The sequence below is a fragment of the Micromys minutus genome, assembly GCF_963924665.1.
Source record: "Micromys minutus genome assembly, chromosome: 17".
Classification (NCBI taxonomy): domain Eukaryota; kingdom Metazoa; phylum Chordata; class Mammalia; order Rodentia; family Muridae; genus Micromys; species Micromys minutus.
This window is the reverse complement of record NC_137952.1, coordinates 20,442,570-20,465,197: the sequence shown is the minus strand read 5'-3', so window position 1 is coordinate 20,465,197 and position 22,628 is coordinate 20,442,570. Positions and strand designations below refer to the sequence as shown.

Here is a 22,628-nt window from a genome sequence, read left to right as displayed (position 1 = left end):
AAATCCTTGGAAGGAAAGAGGGACTGAGGGTGGAATTGACCACCAAATGTGGATGATTTGTGAGTTAGCCCTATGTATGAGAGCCTCCATAAAAACCCTACGAGACTGAACTTTAGGGAAATTCTGGATAACAACTGGGCATCAGGTAGTTCCTGGAAAACCGTGCATGCCAGCAAGGGACACAAACTCCTTGCCTCTATGCCCTGTACATCTCCTTATCTGTATCTTTCCTAATGTTTTAAAATTACAAACCAGTAAATGCAACAGTTTTCTCTGGATTCAGTAAGCATATCCAGTAAATGAACTATCTTGGAAGGGAGGCATGTAAACCCTTAAGTCAAAAGCATGGGTAGAATAATCAGGGCTTGCAGTCAGCATCCCTAAAATACAGAAAGATAGTTGAAGACTGATCATCAATCTACAATGGATAGAATGCTACTTACACACAATTATGTCAGAACTGATTTAGAGGGACACCAAACTGCTGTCCACTGCAGAACATCTGCTGGCTTCATATAGGGAGGGAAAACCTATATATCCTCACTCAGGGTACACTGAGTGCTTTATTCAAGCAGCACAGCAATGATACCATACAAATTTAATAGAGAGCTGGGTATGGTGGCACACATCTTTAATCCCAGCACTCAGGAGACAAAGGCAAGTGGATCTCTGAGTTCAAGGGCAGCCTGTTCTACAAGGTCCAGGACAGTCAGGACTACCTGAAACTGATGCATTCTTGTATTTGGTTTTTCTGGTTTTTTTGTTCTTTCCAAACACTTACATAGGAATTTTAGTAAGCTTGTAGGAATTCACTTAAGGTGGATTGGTATAAAATATAACAAAGTAGTATTAAAAATTAAAACCTTAAATCCACTCTAGTTCTCATAAGGCTGGAGCTGGGACTATGGGACAGCCAAGAATATGCCCTGCCTCTTCAGATTTTAAGTCCCACCACTACTGTAGTAAAGAGAGTGGTCCAGAATACCTTGTGCTGTTTCAGTAGGAATGGTAATAGCATGAGCATGCCCCCATCATGCACAATCCACCAAACATCAATGTTGCCCTCAGAAAATTGTTCCACATTGCTGGGAAAGAAGGAGACATTTTTAGCCACCAGCAGGGCTAGATGGGCAGCAGTTGTCACTCGAACTGTGCCTGTGGAGAGAAAAGCGAATTGGGATATGCAAACAATCTCTGGGCTTTGCTTCCTACTATATCAGGAAAGGAAGGTAACACTCATTGACATTTCTTTGAATAATGTGTCCTATTGACATAATACATTACACTGTACTAAGAAGCAGAGGTGAGTCACTGAAGTCTGGGGACATACTAATTGAATGGGGAACCGTGGTTATGGTAACACTACATATTTAACACATGAATTTGTCAGAGTCTGAAGAAAGATAGTCTTTCTAGTTCCTGTGGAACACAGATACTTTGTGGACATAAATGTAAGGATGAAGGCAGGTTACCACCAGGTTACTAGTTTTTAGGTGGCTATCTCAACAGTATGTTTCATCGAATGGACTCTACTTAAGGACAGGGTTAGGGTGAAAGATTTAACTTAGTCTCCTTTCTGGGCCCTCAGGTTAATACAGGACATTGTACCAATGAAAGTCTTCCAAGCACGAGCATCTTCACTCTGACGCCAGCCGTTGGGCCAGCCCATCACCACTGTGTTGTGCTTCATGCCTCCAAGGCCACAGGACTGGATGAGATGTGAAATGCCCTCTTTCAGCTTGGCAGCCACCACCAGCTGACAGAAGCCTTTTACCTTTTCTGCCTCCATTAGGTGCTTGATGGTCTGAAAAAGATACAAAACTCTTCAACTGCTTTACCTGGACCTTTAAACTTGTTATTCTGTCTAGCTTCTGTTTTTCCATCTCTCCCCAAATTCTACATAAGACTCTCCAGAAAACTTCATGAAGTGTGTTCAGTGAAGTGTCATTTTTGTTTTGCTTTTGCTTTGTCTATATCATCTGTATTTGTATCTGTAGCTGGCTGTCCTCATTGTAGCTCTCTCCTTTCCCTCTATTCTGCATGCTTCCCTTTCAGGTGAAGCACTGAGCACAGGGATGTCCAAAAAGTGAATACCACACATGGTTTGATTGACAGGGCAGGTCCACTAGTGTAAATACCATATCCCAGGCATGCCCTGACTTATTTTTCAAGAAACCTAATCTAATAACCCTGTAACTTTCACTTTAGAATTTTTCCAGATAAGGTTCCCCCTCCCCCCTTCGCTCTTCTTATATTTATTGTGACTTTTCAATGGTAAGGACACCTGCATTTAAATTATCAGTGCTGCAATTAGTCAAGCTAACTTAGAGATAGATAACATCTTATGCCAATTTCTTCTTAGCTTACTCCTTTGTTGGAAAAGTAATAATGATGTACAAAATGAGTATGATTTTCCCAAACCACAAATTAAGTCAGTGGTTATCTAGGGTGGGGCTTTTCATTTGTGGCCATATTCTTTTTGAAAAATTATTTTTTGTCACTTGGGTTAATGTTTCTAAAATTTCTAGTTTTCTAAAAAAGATTAGTTTTAAAAATTGATTGTGTGTGTGTGTGTGTGTGTGTGTGTGTGTGTGTGTGTGTGTGTGTGTGTGTAGGAGTTGGACTCCCTGGAGCTAGAGTTATAGGCAGTTATAAGCTAGCTGCCCAACATGGGTCCTGGGAACCAAAGGCAGGTTCTCTGTAAGAGCAGTCCATACTTGAAATAAAATCCACTAATAATTTATTGACAGCTGACAGTTTCCCTAAACAACAGGATTAGTTCCATCATTGCCAGTATTAGAACAAACACATCTTTATACAGAACCTGCACTGCACACCAGAAATAGCAAACTAAGTTCTCTTGATTCCATACAAAAGGTGGTAAAAAGAAAAGTCACCTTTGCCATTGCTGGTATAAGATTTAGGATCCTTCTCCACAGCCAAATAAATATCAACATAATTTCACAGTTGGAGTCTAACTAGGAATTATATTTATTGATAATCTCACAGGTAATGCTTTAACTGGGAAGAGTAGGTATCTATTCTGGCTCCTGTTTGAGGGCACATGATTATTCAAAAGTCAGCACTAAGTTGGCGGCCTAGGTCTTACACACAGGGAAAGGTGTGACTTAGAAATCTGAGACCTTTCTGTTTGAACTTAACTTTAATAAGTTGATAAATCATGGAGGGGAATCCGGGAAAGGGGATATCATTTTAAATGTAAATAAAATATATCCAATAAAATCAGAAAAAAGTTGATAAATCTTTTAAAAATATTATTGAACCTTAGTTGCAAAGTGGGTCAACAAACACTTATATTAATACACTTTTTTAAACTGATTTTTTACATCTGTTATACCATTCAAATCCTTTATTCTGTGATTTCCTAGGAATCTTGTCAAGGGTACATACAAAAAAGCTTTTGTTTTATCTGTCTTGTGAGTCAGGGTCTCTCTATGTAGTTTTGGTACTTTCTGCAAAGACCAGGCTGGCCTTGAACTCACAGAGATCAACTTAATCTTCGGAGTGCTCAGAACAGCATTTTTAAGTAAGTAGGAATGAAATGATTTTTCAGCTTCTATTATACGATAACATAAAAGGTTTACCATTTGGGGAGAGAGTCACTACCCTTTTCCTGACAGCAATGCTGGTCAGCCTGGAGAGCACAAATGCTCGAGAAGCACAGACCCAGAGACAGTGCCTCTCACCTGCTCTGCCGCTAGAGCGTCACCATAGTTCTCCAGGAAGTTCCCCACGATGACAGAGCCCACAATAGTGAGTCCCTTTCCTGCCTTGAGCTGTGAGGCAAAGGTGAGGAGGCGAGGGTGCTTGACGTGTAAATCTTCATCCAGTTTTAGCAGCACAAGCAGCTGAGGCCTGCGAAGAGGTGAGGGAGGAGGCACATGGGTGTGGGAAACAATGCAACTTCGTCCTTTACCCGAGGAGGTCCTTACAAAACATTCAACTTTGACAGAAGGGTGGAATCAGTGGAGTGGAAAGATGAGGGTTCTTGGTTATTTCGAATGCTCTCATTATTGTCTGAAACTGACCAATATTAATAAAATAACAATATACAACAGTAAAGCAGCAAGGTTAAGGGATGGTTCAAAACTTGCCAGCAGTTCCCTGAGCCACAGCTGTGTGTGTTAACTATGGGCAAACACTACTAAGCTCTGCTTTGTGATTGCTTTACCTCCAGTTTTTAGTGTGAGGAGGTCCTTCCTCTAGGCGGAGTAAAGCGAAGCGGGCGGCACTGAGTGACAGCCCTCGGATACCATCGCCCCATTCTTTCTCAGCTCTTCGGAGAAAAAGAAAAAAGAGGGATAGTCAGTTTACAGTATAGTGAGGAGAAGTTCAAAAAAATAAAACACAGGATTTTCTAAATCTAGCAGTAAAATATGTACAAGGCAGAAGATTAAAACTCGTGGTTGTGGTTTATCTGTTGTCCCTTACTAGCATGAGAAACCCACTGTGAGATCAACCACCCTAGAGCTAGCTGGTCCACAAGACAGGCTGCCAGGGTTACTCATTTAACCCCATGTGGATCTACTAAAAAGCAAATATGTGGAATGGTAATTTAGATTAGGAAATTACTTGTAATTGTGATTTTGAAAATAATGGAACATAAATAAAGCCAAAGTAATCTGAGTCAGAATATAGTTTATTCTCATTTTTGGAGGTTGTTTGAGGCTTTGGTTATTTCAACACTACTCAGGAATAATCCCCTGCTTGAAAGTTTAGCTAAGCTGTTCACATTTGGGTTATACTTTAAAAAGTTATGCATGTGTATGTATGGATATGCTCAGGGATCTTCAGGTGTCTCTAGAGATCAGAACAGGTGTCAGATCCTCTGGGGCTGGAGTTACATGTGGGTTGAGAGCTGCCTGAGGAGTTCTGGGAACCCAACTATGGTCCTGTGGAAGAGCAGTAAGTGCTACTAACCACTCAGCCATCATATCTCCAGCCCAGCATTGCTTTTCCTTTTTGGTGTGGGAGAATCTTGATATGTAGCCCAGTTTGCTTTGTATCTGCAACCTTCCTGCTTCAGCCTCCTGTCTACTGTGACACCATGCATGGCCAAACAAGCCATTCTGGACTGCCCCTTTCATCAGTGATGAAGGTAAAATTCAGACTCACCCTTGGTACTCAATGTACTTGTAGATCATGCCAGCTATTACCATAGCTACGATGGCATAATACCAAGAAGAAATGAACATGAGAGCTAGACAGATACTCATTCCCATGAAAGAGAGGGCCCTAGAAAACAAAAACCAAAAGCATAAATCAAGAGGTGTCTTAAGCAGCAAGGAAAGACACCAGTTTGAGGGGTTCTTCCTAGACTATGGTGGGGATTGTTTATATATATAACACAGACATATATAACATATAATAAATATATCTACCTAATATAATAACAATGTTTATATATGATATATAACATACAATGCACAATTATATCATATTAATATATTAAAATTATATTATAAACTATATGATCAGCATAATGCATTAATATATACATTAATATATACATTAATATATACCATAATATTCATATATAAATGTTAACATTAGTACATATTGATTTCCAGTTAATTAGAACTTGTAATAAATATAATAAAAATTTTTATTAAAAAAATCCTCATATGTCTGCTGTAGCAATGACTCTTACTTTTTCTTTTCTTCTCTCTGGTGCTGTGACTCAAACCCATGCCTTGTACATGTAGGTAGGCCATCTATCACTGAGCCTTCACACTAGCCATATGGGGTAAACCCTATGCTTCCCTGTTTCTAAACAATCATGAACTATGAAGAGGGTGCTACAGTGCTATCAGCCTCAAGGACAATTAGTACTTATTTGGAAAAATGGATTGAGTTGGAAAAGCAGGAATCTGAAATGTGATATTAAATATTTTTTGTATTTCTGACATTTTTATGAGTATTTAATTGCTCTTAACTGTAGAATCTAGTGATGAAAAGATATTAGATTTTAATATCAGTTAAAGAGAAACTTGGTGTGACTGTTTTGAGCAAATAAATTATATAGATAAAGTGTTACTGAAGCCCCTTTGTTTGCAGTATTGCCTTTCTAGCTCTATGATGAATGCTTCAAGAGTAAATAGAAGAACTGTTACTTTGGAGACTGAAATATAACACTCAAAATGTTCACCACAAACTTAGCTATATTAAAGCTAGAGGAGGATGAGAGGTGTTAAACCAGTTGTAGGTATATATTTTTGCCACATAAATGTTTCATCATTGACCGTTATTGGTAAATGAAGCCAGAGAGGGAGTAAGGGAAGTTAGAAAAGGATCACAGCACCAGGTGCACACACATGAACATAAATCTCCACATGATCACAGGAAAATGGTGAGTCAGATGACAGTTGCACAGTGGTAGCACATGCCTTTAATCCCAGCACTTGGGGAGCAGAGGCAGGTGGATCTCTGAGTTTGAGGCCAACCTGATGTACAAAGTGAGTTCCAGAACAGCCAGGGCAACACAAAGAGACCCTGTCTCAAACACAACACCAAAAACCTAAAACTAACCTGCCAAAACCTAGAACAACTTACCCACCTCCCAAAGAAACAAAAAACCATAGATGGCTCCTTCAGGACTGGCAACACTTTACCACGGCACCGTGGCTTTTCACTGAGAACTTTACTACGCACCAGCACTGTATTAACACGCACTTCAGCAGTATTACTCCCTGTTATGGATTAGTAAAGTAAGACTTCAGGAGGCTATATGCTTTCAAGCAGACCACAGGACTAGAAAGTAGTGGAGATGAATTAAGGACTTGGGTCACCTAACTTCACAGTCACACCCTTAGTTACTGAGTTAAATTCTGAGAACGTGTGAGAATGAGAACAAAGGAAAGGTAAGAAGAGATGTAGTCCAGTGCTCAGCTAAGAGAGCAGAAAGGTAGGTGTGCAAAGGGAAGGTAAGTATGAACCCAAACAGTTGAAGCAGCCTTTGTCTTTGCGGCTGTTATGTTATTATAAAGTGATACATAACAGTTAAGAAAGAGTAGGAAAGAAGAAATTCCAGGAACAATTGAACATCAAAATAGTATGGAATGGCAGGCCAATTTAAAAAGATGTATTGAGAACCCAGAATATCCTACATTTTTAGAAAGATGAGGAAGATGAAGACTTACCAGTGATAGTAGCGGAATCTCGGCCTCCAGTTGGGGGTTCGCAGTAATGTTTGCAAGGCACAGGCCAAGTTCACAAAGAGGTAACACATGAGGAAAAACCTGGAGGAATGAGAACAGTAAGCCGGGCCACTGTGAAACAGTAACTGAGGCCTCTGCACTACTAAACCCTATGTATAGACACCAGCCATTTAAGGAAACTTGAAAAGCCTTTCCTCCCAAACCTGTTTATCTTCCATGTTCTCTCCTTTGGCTAATAACACCATTTTTTTTTAATTTAATCTTTTGGCTAGGCAGTGGTGGCACACATCTTTAATCCCAGCACTTGGGAAACAGAAGCAGAGTTTGAGACATCTCTAAGTCTGAGACCAGCCTGGTCTAAAAAGTGAGTTGCAGAAGAGTCAGGGCTACACAGAGAAACCTTGTCTCAAACACACACAAAAATGTATATGTTTTCCTGCATGTATGTCTGTACCATGTGTGTGCTGAGAACATGTGGAGGCAGGAGAGGGTGTTACATTCCCTGGGACTGGAATTATAGGAAACTGTGAGTAGACATTTGTGTGTGGGGAACTGAACCTAGGACCTCTGGAAGAGCAGAAAGTGCTCTTATCCACTGAGCCATCTCTTAGACATTTACCAGCCGTTCAAGACTTAATCCATATTTCTCCTTCCTTATTCATTCCCCCCACTACACTTTCATATCAAGAGCTGTAATTCTGCCTACTTCAACCTTCCTTTATTTTCTTCTTCTAGTGTGCTCACCTCAGTTCAGGCTTCCACCCCCCCCCCTTCTAGTTCAATACTATCCTCTTTTAGCCACCCCCCCCACTTTTTATTTTTTGAGACAGAGTCTCGTTTTATGTACTTTGTCAGTCCTAAAACTCACTGTCTAGATATATAAACCAAGTTGGCCTCAAACTCACAAAGATCTGTTAGCTTCCTGGGCTGGAATTAAAAGGTGTGTACCACCATACCAAATGAAGATTTATTTGCTTTTATGCATAAGGTTTTGCCCTTACACATAAGGGTATGTGCAGTGAACTGTGCTTGGGCACTGCAGACTAAGACACGTCCTCCTTCTCTGCTTAGCACGTAACTAGTTATCTTCAACATACATGCCACTTCCTACAGAAACTTCCTCTGTATGTGCCATGCTTTTGTGGCACCCAGCAGTTACCTTTACCATTCTCCATTCACGGCACTCTATGAGGGACTCATGACTCCTTACTTACCATCAGTTCCTTGAGACTGTGGGCTTTATACATCTTCATAGTCCCAGTGTCAGGCAGACAGTAAATCATTTGTAGTGCACAGGCAAAGAGAAGCCAATAGTGAACTTAATTGCTAATGACTCATAAAATAAAGGCAGGAGCTAGAGGATGTAGCTCAGTAAAGAACATGCCTAGTGCATAAATGCAAACATGAAAAAAAGGAGGGGGACAGAAGGAAGAGAAGGTAGGGACTCAAGGTTTTTTTGAGTTTTGAAGTTGTACAAATCGCTTGTATGTAGGACTCCTCCTCCATAAAAATCAGTCATTTATAAAAGTTAGCCTTATATAAAAGTTCTCAGGAATATTCTTTTAAAGATTTATTTTAATTGTGTGTGTGTGTTCATATGTGTGTTCACAGAGGTCAGATGTTAGAGATCTCTAGGAACTGGATTTATACGTGGTTGTTAGCTACCTGACATGGGTGCAAAGAACTGAACTTAGGTCCTGTGGAAGACCCATACGTACTATTAACCACCGGGCCATATCTCCAGCCCCATCTCAGGAATATTCTTTTAAGTAAAGTGAAGCCTATGTTTGGTCCACTCTGTCATTATCACTACTTTTAGATGACTGATAGAAATGACGTTATTCATCATTGAGCAACCATAGTTGAGAATAAAGTGGCTCTTACATGGAAAGAATTGGGGCCACAAGATCCAGGGAGGCGATGAGAATTCCCAGCTCTGCTATGGCAGCAGTTAGAAGTAAGGCCCAGGTAGGTTCCCCATTAGCTTTGCTGTGACCAAAAACCTGTACACATGAGGAAAAACATCAGGCATGGGGGCACTCACACAATGTACTCATTTCAGATATCTGAAAAATAATGCCATAGCAAGCATATATAAACACATACAAGGATTTTGAAGGCCTTGTACTAAAACTCTACATGTCTCTACATTTATGGTCTCCCAATTCTTAATCTGAAAAAGGTAACATTTTTCATAAAACCTGAGGGGGCAGGGAATCAGAGGGCACAGCAAGCCATCACTCACCCTAAGGAAAGGAATGATGTTATCCTTGGCAATAGCCTGCAGCAGCCGGGGTGCACCTGTGAGGCTCTGAAGCCCAGCTCCACATGTTGAAAAGAAGGAGCCAATAACAATCACCCATGGGGACGGCCAGGATAAGGTGCCTACAACCAAGTTCCCTTTTACAGCATCCCCAAATCTGGGAAAGAAATAAACAGTAGAAAATTTAATTTGAAAACAACTTTAGATTAAAAGTTAGGAAGACATTCATCCAGTGACGTTTTCTTATAAGTTTTACAGTCTCAAACTGAGGCAAACATGAATACTAAATAATGTAAAGGTACAGAATTTTCATAATAGCAGGCATTATGGCATATACGTGTCACCTCAGCGTTCGGGAGGCTGGGGCAAGAGGATTGAGTTTGGGACAGGAAGACTACATTTGAGTTCAAGGTCGGTACAGTCTATATATATATAGCACGTTCAAGGCCAGCTCAGGATATACAGCAAGACCCTGTCTCAAAAATAAGTTTCCGGGCTAGGATATATAATACATTGTTTACTTAGCATACTTCTGAGGCCCTGGGTTCAATCCCTGTCACTGCTGTGGAGGGAAAAATTAATAATATAAATTAAGAAAACAAAAAAAAAAAAACGGTACAGTTAAAAAAATAAGCCAAGCTTCATCTACAGATTTCTTTGTGATGGCAATTACTTTGCTTTGGGATGGAAACTGGAAAAGTACCAAAAAAAAAAAAAAAAAACCCACAAAGCAGGAGGCCCATAGTCATCTAAGAACATTATTTTTTCTTTAGTGTGCATTCATGTTTGTGTTCCAAGTGTGTGCCTGATGCCTGGAGCCTAGAAGAGTATGTCAAAACTCCTAAAACTGGATGTGAGCTACCAGGGAGGTGCTGGGAACTGAACGTGGGTCCTCTGAAAAAGTAGTAAGTGCTCTTAAGCCCTGAGCCATTTCTTCAACCTCAAGAGGTCCACAATCTTTACTTGTTAGCATTATGCATATTTTGCATGTTTCTATCTATAACAGCTTTATATCATCCATTATTCTACTATTGATATTCTTCATTAGTTTACTCACCTTACATCTTGACGGCAGCTCCCCTCCTACAAATATTCTATTATTTGAAATACTGTAATTACTATCATAATGAACATATATATACAATGAAACATAAGATATTTTTCCTTGAGGCAGATTCCCAAGAATAACTGAAAAAATTAATATATTAAAATATTTTGCAATTACTGATGTTTTATTTATATAAAACTTAATAACGAAGATGTCTCAGTAATGATGAAGACTTGAGTCCAAATCCTCAGAATCCATATAAAAACTGGTGTATAGATGTCTATGTGACTGCAACTGCAGAATTCTGTAAGGCAGAAACAGGACTGCTGCATTTCTCTGGATGCCAGTCTAGCTCTAGGTTCAGAGATCCAGTCTCAAGGAAATGAGGCAGAGATGATAGAACAGACACCCAGCATTCTCCTCAGGCCTCTGAGCAGGCGCAGGCATGTGTGCACACACCTACCCGCCTACCCCACACACACTGTGGCATTTTGTCTTTTTCAATAGTGTTTATAATAGCCTGTCCTAGGACTCCTGCCTTCAAAGAGCTTAATCAGGGGAATAAGAGGAATGTAGTAGGAAGTGAACAGCTGCATTACAGTGTGGTGAGTGCAACACCATGGTAAGTTTGAATATAGTGGTCAGACAAAAGGAGGAATAATTCTACTTTGGGGGCAAAGATGGAAAACTACAGGAGAGAAGACCTTTCGCTTACTCTTATGGAGGATGATGTGAGTCTTCCCAGCAGGAACTACCAATTGAAGCAAAGGAAACAACACAGACAAGGTAAAGAGACAGAATATCCTGGTGGCAATAGGTATGAAGGTGATAAAACTCAAAAAGAGATTAGCACATGATTATAACCAAACAGTGAGAAGAAGAGTCCCAGGGCTTAAAAATAACTTGGATGTTAGATGAAAATGAGGGAAAACACCTAGGGTAGAAAAATACATTCTTTTGTGAGAGGGACTGAAGTGAGAGTAGTAACCAAGATGTGGAAAAATGTAAAAATTAGCAGCTTTAGGGAAGAGATCTGTCTACACATATCTCACAGAATATATGAGATAAAAGAAGTATTAAGTACTAAGTAGCCTTCATGAAGAAAATTAGTTTCCATTTTCCATTCAGAATGCCTAGTATTAGTAAACAGATGCCTCTCTCTTATAGAGCAGATGCTGGAGATAGAATATAGTTTCTTTCACTTGCTCTACCTTTATACAGCTTTCTAGCAGTTCTTGGTGTACAGGGAAATATTTAATATATGTGTGTATGTGTACATATATATATGTCTGCTGTCTCTATATATGTATGTATACACACACATTTTAGCTCAATAACTGACATTTTGTCCTGGTTTCTTTTTTTTTTTTTTTAAGATTTATTTTTTTATTTATTACATCTAAGTACACTGTGGATGTCCTCAGACACACCAGAAGAGGGCATCAGATCTCATTACAGATGGTTGTGAGCCACCATGTGTTTGCTGGGATTTGAACTTAGGACCGCTGGAAGATCAGTCAGTGCTCTAACCACTGAGCCATCTCTCCAGCCACTTGTCCTGGTTTCTTGATATCTGTGTTGACACTAGTGACAAAATGTCACAGAAGACAGACATATGGTTGTTACACTTACTTGTCTCTGAGGACAACTCCTTCAATACATGCACCAAAAAGGACAACATTGCTTAAATCTGTTATGCTGAAAGTCAAGGAAATTATTTGGCTTTATGTAGTAGCTAACACAATCAGTTCATTACTTCTATAAAATGCTTTAATGATGCTTATGAAGCAGGCCAACTATCTGGCAAGTTAAGTGGCAGTAAGAGATGGCACCATGATTAGATAAAAGTAACAATCATCTTAGTTCTACTGCATGATCCCATCACCATGACTCAAACCAAATTCAAAAAAGGATACACACGAAGGATGTGGTCAGGATGGCAAGGACGGTCCCAATGGGAATAGACTTCTGAGCATCTTTCAGATCTCCAGATCTGTTTGACCCAGCCATGATACCTAGAGGGCAAACACTAAGTTAACTTCTTAGCTTCCTGGGTACTGATATTAATACTGATACTGAAGACTAGGGATAAACAGAAAACTCACTGTGGCTGACGGCCATCTAAAACAAGTAACAGCCCTACGCACTTACCTGTGACAGAAGGAAAGAAGATCCCCACCAGAAGAGTGAAAGAGGTGGTGATATCAGCAAGAACATATTCATGGTTTAAGTTGCCCAAGACATCAGATGACTTGGCTGATGGCTTTTCAATGATCTCACCCTTTGGTAAATAATTACTCCAAAGGTTTTCTGCAAAGGATTGATGTGTGGAATGGATAAGAAGAAAAAGAATATAAGGATATAAGTAATACAGAAGTAATACAAGTACATGATTTCTTACTCAGACAATATTCAAGCAGAGACTCCTATTGTTATTGTTACAATTACTGTAATGGAGACTGACCCAAGAGCCTTTTACTTGCTAGTCAAGTACTGTACCATAGACCTACCTCCACTTCAGCCACTTAATGTTTTTAAAGAACCATTGTTTCTTTAACATGAACACATGTAACATGTAGGATGAAATATAATGATATTTCTCATTTGTTTTAAAATATTTTTACAAAATATTTTAGTATAATAAATGTAGTTACCTTTTCTAACACAATTTAGTAAAAGTTAAGCAGAGAAAAATCAAATGTCCCATAAGGCCTATTTTTAAATTTGTTCTCAAATAAAAAACCCTTTAAAAATTAGTATCAAAGCAGTTTTAACCTCTTAGTATGAACTTGCTTCATGGGTAAGAAATCTGTGGACAAAACATTTAAAGTAGACATCACTCAAAAAAAGAATTTCAGAAATTTAGCTGTCTAGGAGAACACAGTGGGTTTAGTGATAATGAAACAGTTCTGTTTCAACCATCACTGAAGGAAGCCCACTGGCAAGTTTTCAGGAGTACATTAATGCTTAAGCCCAGGAGTTTCAAGTTAACTTGAGGAATGTTGCAAAATATTCACAAGATATTTTATCTTATCCTATGCTAGAAAGTCATCTGTCTACCTCTGTTCTCAAAAAAAAGGGCAAATGTTAACAGCTGCACTCTGTAAGGAAGCTCTAAATATAATTTCACTAAGAGAAAAACAGAAATACACAGGGGCACGGTGGTGCATACCTATAATCCTGCCAGTACTCAGGAGGCTGAGGCACAAAGATTCTGTGTATATAGTCATCTGTGAATATACAGGGATCCATGCCATGTTCAATAGAAGAGTCTTAGACAGTGGGCTGGGATGTAGCTCAATGGTAGAGCATGTGATGCTTGTCAGATATATTTTACAGGTTCAACCCTTCCTGCTGCAATCTTAACCGTCACCAATTAAGGTCTAGGTCATCAGCTGTAGTGGGGAAGCTACTGCCTATATTTGCTAAATGGACATGGTGTGCCTGTTAAGACTGCCTTCTAAACACCTATGCTTATGCTTGGGCATTAGTGCTCCTATCAGCTTTGGTCAGAGACATTTTCTTTTACAGTAGGCAGTGGTCACTGTGGAGGGTCATTAACAACCAGTCATAGTGGTAAGAGGAATTGACTATTTTATGCTGAGTCACAAAGGTATTTATATGATTCATTTCAAGGCTCAGGGAATATCGAAATGGGGCTGGGAGAATAAAAAACCCAGAAGAGAAGGAATCCTGTAGAATGCTGACTTCTTGTGGGTCTTGCATGCTTGAACTCATAGCATCTCTGACTATCTGCACAAGATCTTCACAAGATGGGCTATATCAATATGTCATAGGAGGAGGACCCCACCCATTTCTAAGGCCTTATACCCACCTAATGTGGGAGGGAGAGACATTTTCCTCAGCCTTGTAGCCACTGTTAAGTGCCCATGCTGCTATAAACACACCACCCATGAACCTAGAATCAGTTCTAATGAAATTTAGTGTGTATGCAAACAAATGAGAGAATGAGTATGAGTCAATATGAACAAAATAACAACATGCATATATAAAATATAATAAACTCATTAATGCATAATTAATATACTATAATATAATGTAAAAAATAGGGGTAGGGTGAAGAATCTAAGATGGGAAATCCTATTTCCCACTATTGTCCTTAAAGAAGAAATAACACAAAACAAGTTGAGTCTAGTTAAACTAACTTACCAGTAATGATACCACTAGCCAACCCTGGAATGCCTTGAATTGAGGTGACATTATTGTGAACAAAGTACTCATCACAAGTGGCATTAAAAAACTGACTTGAGTTGCAGAAGAATCCCCATAACTTTGATGGTACTGTCATGTTGTTAATGTCCTTGGTCTTAGAGCAAATGTCAAGGTGTCTTGATGACAGGGTGCGGTTGCCCAGCATACAGACCCTAAATCAGAGCCAGCAGAGAACAGAAAGATCAAGAATGGAAAAAAGAACAGAAAAAACAAAGTTTCAAAGATGGAACACTTGTTAGTAAAGGATAAAAATGTCATTGCTCAGAGACTTTGCTGCCATGGGCAGACAAGAATGAGCACACCTTAAACGGAGAGAACGTGTTTTCTGCCAGTGTAAACCAGATCTCACAACATTTTAACATTTATCTTATGTAGCTGGAGGATTCATTATTCTACCCAAGACCAAGGTCACATAAATGACAGATGTAGATGATATGATTCAAACACAAGTACTGCACCAAGAAACTATGCTCAATTATCTTCCAAAACTATTTGGCTATTCGCCCATTTTTAGGCTCCAAAGAATCCTGGAGGGGCTGGGGAGATAGGAGTTCTTGCTATGGAAGCATGAAATCCTGAGCTCAAATCTCTAGGTCCCAGGTCAAAGCCAGGTATGGTCATACATCCTGTGATCTGAGGACTGGAAATGGGGGGAGGGGAGGAGAAGACAGGAGGGCTGGAGTTTGCTGGCCAATCTAGCTAAATAATGCAAACAGTGACACTATAGAGAGTGGTAGAGGACACCTGCAACCTTCTCCTGTTTCCACGAAGGCACACGTGTGGACTGCCACCGCCACACCCCCACACCATTACCACTGCTAGCAACAATAAAATCTTAGAGAACTTCTGCTCTTATTTTTTAAATGTGTCCAAATGCCCGTATTTTCATTTGCTTGTTTTCTTCCTAGGCAAAGGCAGAGAGGGGGAGGAGGACTGGAAAAAAAGAATGTAAGAAATGGAAGAGGCTTTATTGTTATAACCTCCTGGAGCTGCGAGCTCTTCTAAGTCTTCTGATTGATATTGTAGGACAGCCTGAATAGACTTGAAAGCATATCCCTCTATGGCCCAAGAGAAATCTGATTTTGACCTTAAACTTAGACTCAGTGGTAAAGAGGAAATTTAAGGATGATACAAATATTAACTGCAGCATTTTTTCTACTACCTAGAAACATAAACAAGAATGGAGTAATAGGCCAACAGTAAAATATTTCTGAGCTACAAAAACAAAACAAAAACAATGATTTGGAATCAGCAGAGTGATTTCATACATACACAATGAGCTACATATCTATCACTTGGTTTCAACAACCCAACAATCCTAGTTTTGTTTTATGGTTTCTCTAAGGGTTTATTGTTTAAAAATATATTATGCTGGAATTTTAGAAAAACAGAATGGCTTGCACTGGGATTTCTTTTCCAACCAAACAGAAACGGAGAAGTCCCAAAGGAGAACCTGAAGCAAAGTGGAATTTTCCGAGTTGAGATACAGCTAAAATGTTGCATCTGAAACTTTTATAACTCTGAAAAAGATCTTTATTTTATGGCCCCAAGTAAGCAAAATGAAAATTTATGTTGGGATCTACTAATGACACACACAGAAGAAACACCAAAGAACAACCAGAAAATCACAAAGTCCTATGTTCCTGCCCTCCCACTAGCTGACTTTGGGACAAGTCGTTTCTCTTCACTGGATCTGGCTTCTTCATCATGAAAAAAGGGTTTTGTTTTGTTTTCCTGTAACGTGTTCTAAATCAGCATAGTATTAATAAATTTGATCCCCTGCTGATCCATGCGACTTCAAAGGCAACTTCTGTAACAAGATTACAAATAACTCAGTGTCAACCTGCCTCTGTGTCACTGATCCATGAACAATAGGTGAGTCTGCGAGTGAAGGCTCAGCACAAATCAATCACCTCATTATGGCACTATATACGATGTGGACTGTCCAGGGCACAAACATATGATAAGACAGTCATTTCCCTTTATATGTGGTAAGTCCCAGCACTTATAGTACCAAGAGTAAATCAAATAATTTAGTAAACTCTTTAAAAAGAAAAGATTTAGTTTATGTGTATGGGTGTTTTGCCTACCTGTATGTCTGTGTGTGCCAGTTGTATGCCTGAAGCCTGTAGAGGCCTCAAGAGGGCACCAGATACCCTGGAACTGGAGTTACAGTTGTGAGCCATCATGTGGGTGTTAGGAATTGAACCTAGGTCCTCTGATGATCAGCCATTGCTTTGACTACAGAGTTCTCTCCAGACCGCTACTCTAGAATTCTTTTGAACTGATTTTTATTTTAAAAGCAGTTAGACACTGGTTGCTGGTAATGACTATGAGTGCAAAGTCCTCCATGGATAGTTCACATAAACACAATCATTACTGGGGGGCGGGGAGGAGTACACCTAGAGAAGTGCACCTTAAGGATGGCTACAGCTGCTAGGTCTATATTTCATAAGTGAGGAAGAGGGTCAACAGGAAAGTATGTCAGGAAGCTTCCTTCTAGGTAACTGGTCCAGTAGGAAATCACTCCATGAAATTTCACATCACCAGATATGGTCACAGACTACCCAGTGATGACTCTGTCAACGACGGGTACTTACGGGAAGTGTGGTGGAGCAAAGGAAGACTTGATGGCACCAGCATAGATAGCCAAGATGGACACAATTACACAGGCCAGGAAAAGTGAGGCAAACTTATTCACATAGCGTACGCCGATGAATACCACCAAGACCATGAGGACCAAGAAGGCTGTACCATAGACACGCATGTTATTCAGCATGGCTGCTGACTCCTTGAGTGCATCGTCACTCTGAAAGATGGCAGCTCGGGGGACAATGTACACCTGTTAGAAGAGAGAAGTAGAGAAGATGTGCGGCCATTTCAAGCAATCACGCATGGGAACAGTAACAGTTTGTTCCTTTTGTGAAAGAAAGTACAGCCAAACAACAACAAAAATCAAAACGTTAATTTCTATCTGTTTTTTGAAAGTGGTTTTATTTTTATTATTTTTATGTGTACTGTTATTTTGCCTGCATGTATATTTGTGTGAGGGGGCTGTATCCTTTGTACCTGGAGTTAGATAGTTGTGAGATGCCATGTGGACGCTAGAAGTTGAACCCTGGTCCTCTGCAAGAGAAGCCCGTGCTCTTAAGCACTGGGCCTGCTTCCAGACCTCCTTTTTTCTTTTTAATCATTTATTTTTAAACAGGGTCAAATTACCTAGCCCTAGTTGGCCTGAAACTCAAAGAGATCCATCCGCTTCTATCTCCCAAGTGCTGGGATTAAGGTTATGTACTATATACCTGGTTGCAAATTAACCAAATTTTTATTTTTGTTTTCTTTTTGCTATTCTGAATATTTGCATTTCCAAATGGGAATTAGAAAAATGAATAATTTTATTCAAAAGGCTATAGGAATGAAAACCTCGTGTTGGTATCGTTATCTAAAAGAAGGCATGGATGTGTGCACTTGGCATCCTAGCACTGGGGAGGTGAAGGAGGAGGAGCCCTGGAGCTGACCAGCTCTTCAGCCAAGGTGTTGAGCCCTAGGTCCCAGCAGAAGACCCCATCTCATAAAACAAACTAGATATCTCCTGAGGAACAGCAGGTGAGGAAATAGGCTGATTGCTGACCTCTACACACATGTATTCAACACACTAGAACACACACATACAAACACACAATATAAAAAAATAAACTTTATTTTACTTTATCCCACTGACATATGGACAAGTCTTTTATACTTAGATATGAACTCCCAGGCTGAGGTGACAGAGCTGGGGATAATCAGACAGAGGGAAAAGGACAAGCAGGTGAAGATCACCTTTCTGCTTCAGCATCATGGTAAAAGGAAAACCCGGGCAGTCATCACCTCATTGGCTGCCATGCCTTGCACAATCTCAGAAACCTTGATATCTAACGACAAAATAAACCCACAGAGCTTCTATACTGTAGTCCACAATTACTCCATCACTTACCAGAAAGATTTCAATGGCACCAAGAATATACATGGCTGCTGCAAATGTGGTGCCAAGATAAAAGCAGAGGCCCACAGCCCCGCCAAACTCTGGGCCTAGGGCCCGGGAAATCATGAAGTATGAGCCCCCAGCTACAAGACAAAATAGAATTTGAAAAGAATAAAATGACTGTATCACTAAAAGAACTGCAAACAAATCATAAACAATAATTTAAAAATATGCACAAGAAGATGTTTCAGACTTTGGGAAATTGAACGTAACAAAGTAGATTTGCTAGTGGGAATGTGGTGTGCCCAATACTCTACATGTCACTATTAGGGCAAAAATTGGAAGACTTCCTACAGAAATAACATAGTCTAATAAAACATTTTATAAGCAAAAAGTGTGGCTGAAGTTAGAGCACTGCAGTCTAAAAATAATGAGATTTCAAAACCTTAAGCTAAACAGCATTTGTCTCTCTGGCTTCCAGAAAATGTTTGGTACAGTACCCTATGAGCAACAGAATAAACACATTATTTTCTTTGGAAAACAGTAAGCACAGTGACTCCCCACTGGTGGACCACTGACCTGGCACCACTCCGTTAGTGGCGATGGCACTCATGGAGATGGCAGTTAGCATTGTCTGCAGAGGAGAAGAAGGTTACTACTGAGTAGAGCTGACATTTCTGATCTACGCTCCCATGTGTGAACGTCAGAGCACTTACAATGCAAACATTTTACTCTACCTATTTTTATGAAGGGTTGCTGTATAACATATTCAAATGGAACAGCCAAGGAGTTAACTGTGCAAAGTAGGCTGAACCTACCTACAGACTAGCTACAATGTCAAGAATATAGTAAGAACCACTGGGGGGAAATTAAAACATTATCTAGTAACAGTGCAGAAAGGGCTTGAAAGAGAGTTGCTGGAGTCTACTGTAGTGCAAAAAAGAGGTAAACCCAACACCATGGTAGTGGCAGTAAGAAGGTAAGGTTACATACGAAACAGCTTAGAGAGAACAAATTGGCCATGGTGGATGGCAAAGGGTCAAATATGACCTAGAAGTTTTGAGCTTGAGAAACTGGGAGTGGGGAAGGTTGTGCCCCTGAGTTATTAATGATATAGGTTATGTCTGCTTAACCTGCATAGTTACTGCAGGAGAGGATGGAATAGTTACAACAACAACTGTAACAGGAGAAAGTGGGCAGGGATGGGACATAGAAGAGTGAGCAGTTTAAATGAAGGAGAATCAGACTGGGCTGAGTGTGAGAGAGAAGTCCTGGGGGAAAATAAGTGATTTCAGGGAAATGGGTAAAAAGAGTTCCAAGTAAGCCAAACCCAGTCCAGCCTCCCCACTTCCAAGGTACCATCAATTTTATTTTCAGTACATTTTGGAATAGTGTATACATTTTCTGTGCTCGTTCCCCAGGAGGTCAAGCGCACATACTCTTGGCGGCTCAAAACTACACAGGTAAGCTCTAGGAGCCAATGCAGCACTTACACAGCAGCAGCAGATAAGGACGATTGCAAACGCCTGAAGGACTCCAGCTGTGCCCACTACCCAGGTAAGACGCAGAAAGAGGATCACTCCAAAAATATTTTGTAGACATGGGAGGTAGACGCCCATGAAAGTACCCATTTGGGGGCTCTAAAAATAAAAAAGTAAGACAAATGGAAAATTATATAGTTAGCCATATAAGACACTTTGATTTATCTATTATTCTCAAAGTAGAGTCAGGAAGTTTAATATTATGTTCTAAGATCTCTTAACATTCAGCACTATACTTCTAGTATCTGTACACATTTGTAAGTTGGATAGCTTTCCACATTTTTACTATACCTAAACAATGGAAAATTCCAAAAACTAAAAATGTCCATTCTTCAAAATCGCTAAAGTTCTTTTTATTTAAAAACAGAGTGATGACTCGTGGAAATTGTTGAGAATTTAGGTTCAAATTCTTCATAATAGTTGGTAAATGAAACAGATAAGGAAAATAGAAACTTGAAGGCCATCTGGCCCCTTTGCAAAGAGCTGACCTAATTGTGTGTATTGGCATAATTTTATTTTAAGAAAAATAGTAGTAGTAAAAAAAGACTAAAAACAAAAACAACAACAAAAAAAAAAGTCTAGCAGTTGCTGGGTATCATTATCATGGTACATGCCTATGATTCTAGCATCAGGAAGGCTGAAGCAGGAGGATTCTAAGTCTTGTATTTGAGGCATAGTCTCAAAAGACAAACCAAACCAAACCAAACCAAACCCCCCAAAAAACCTTGTACCAGGCAGACAGAAGATATATGCCACCCACTGATGTGCTAACATCTTTTCCTGCAATGAAGTCAGTCACATGGCTAACCACTTGGATGGTTTCTGCTCAAATCCACTGTCAAAGGGCCTCCTCTGTCCAGCCTATCAGAGTAGCAACTCCTTCCAGCAGGCTCTGTCAGTCTCACTGTTTGTAACCCTGCTTAGTTTTTGGTCAACCATTAACTGACACTAAAAATGTTATAAACTTTAACAGTTTAAAGAGCATAGTCTTCCCACATGAAGCTAGGAAACTGTACATTCTGTCTGGGCCATGATGCCAATACTCAGAAGTGTCCTGGGTGCATAAAAAGTTTAATATGCTGTTTGTTAACATTGGTGGATGCCCTGGATATGTCTTCATCATCTTATATAGGGCTGTCTTTATTTATCCTGGGTGCTGTGAGGCATCACCTTGGTAGGCTTCTTTTTCCCCTCAGTGATGTTTTCTGCCTCTTCATGTTCCTTTGCTCCTTGTGTCAGATTTGTATAGTTGGCCATGCGGTTGAGAAGAGAAGACACCTTTGGTCTGGTGTCCATTTCTTCCTACAAAGCCAGACATAATTTATGAAGGATACTGAAATTCAGCCAAAACAAACAAACAAGTTTCAACCAGAAGACAGAAAAGTAAATAATAAAATATTTCACAGATAAATATTTTTAGAAAATTCTTCAGTGAGACAATGTTTTCCTCACATCTGAAAGACTGTAGAGAGCTGAGGGTGCAGCTCAGTGAGGGTAGCTGCCTGCATGCTCAAGGTCCGGGGTCCAATCCCCAGGGCAGAGACAGTAGAAAAGACCATGCTTCGTTAGAGCAACAAGTTAAGGTAAAATACAGAGTTCTGGGATCCATTAAGGTTTTCATACACATGTGTACATAATTATGCTTGTGTTCTCATTTGTTCCCCCATCCTCTGCCTTCCCCATTCCTTCTGACCCTCTTAGAGACTAGGCTCCCTTCCTTCCTCAATTAGCCCCTTTCTGCTTTCATGTTACATGCATTCTATTATCCTGTCTCCACCTCTGCCCCCCTTAACATCTCTTCCTTCTTCTCACAGTCTGTGCACTCCCGTTCCCCCTTCCTCCCTCCCCTCCCACACACACCCTCTCTCATACACATACACATATGGGAGAAAACATGCACGATTCAGTATCTGTCTTAGTTTGGCTTATTTTACTTAACATAATGATTGATGTTTCCAAACATTTTTCAGGAAATGTGATGATTTCATATTTCTTAGTAGCTGATAAATTCCATTGTGTAGGCTGGAGAGACAGCTAAGTCAGTAGGTTAAGAGTCCTTGCTACTCTTCCAGAGTCCTGAGTTCAGTTACCAGCACCCACATTGGGAAGCTCACAACCCCCCTAACTCCATCTTCAGGAAAATATGATGCCTTCTTCTATTCCCACATAGACACATACATATATAGATAATTAAAATATTACCTCAAAGAGTGCCAGATTTTTATCAAAATATTCATCTCCTTCTTCATAGTTGGAATTATTGAGATAAGCATTTCGAGCTTTTTTATGTCCATCATCTGAAAAGAAAGGAAAACAGTGGCTTTTCATGGGTCTAAGACACCAGCACCAATAACTATGTGGCCTCTGTGTTAGCAAAAACCACTTCAGATTCAAGTTCAGC

General features: G+C 39.9%; 1 protein-coding gene across 2 annotated transcripts in view; it reads right to left on the bottom strand.

The window, feature by feature from the left end:
* The window catches only part of SLC12A6 (solute carrier family 12 member 6), a 100,092-nt gene that overhangs the window by 6,354 nt on the left and 71,110 nt on the right, over positions 1–22,628 (bottom strand). For both annotated transcript variants that reach the window (XM_080931249.1, XM_080931250.1), the window contains 18 exons: positions 22,430–22,524; positions 21,398–21,529; positions 20,180–20,326; positions 19,266–19,320; positions 18,699–18,829; positions 17,323–17,564; positions 14,660–14,874; positions 12,641–12,799; positions 12,406–12,504; positions 12,122–12,179; positions 9,424–9,598; positions 9,063–9,181; positions 7,161–7,259; positions 5,137–5,256; positions 4,193–4,297; positions 3,708–3,876; positions 1,609–1,804; positions 986–1,155 (listed from right to left, as the gene is read on the bottom strand). In XM_080931249.1, coding sequence (XP_080787375.1) covers positions 986–1,155; positions 1,609–1,804; positions 3,708–3,876; positions 4,193–4,297; positions 5,137–5,256; positions 7,161–7,259; positions 9,063–9,181; positions 9,424–9,598; positions 12,122–12,179; positions 12,406–12,504; positions 12,641–12,799; positions 14,660–14,874; positions 17,323–17,564; positions 18,699–18,829; positions 19,266–19,320; positions 20,180–20,326; positions 21,398–21,529; positions 22,430–22,524 — 2,486 coding nt within the window. The remainder of the gene's footprint in view (positions 1–985; positions 1,156–1,608; positions 1,805–3,707; positions 3,877–4,192; positions 4,298–5,136; positions 5,257–7,160; positions 7,260–9,062; positions 9,182–9,423; positions 9,599–12,121; positions 12,180–12,405; positions 12,505–12,640; positions 12,800–14,659; positions 14,875–17,322; positions 17,565–18,698; positions 18,830–19,265; positions 19,321–20,179; positions 20,327–21,397; positions 21,530–22,429; positions 22,525–22,628) is intronic.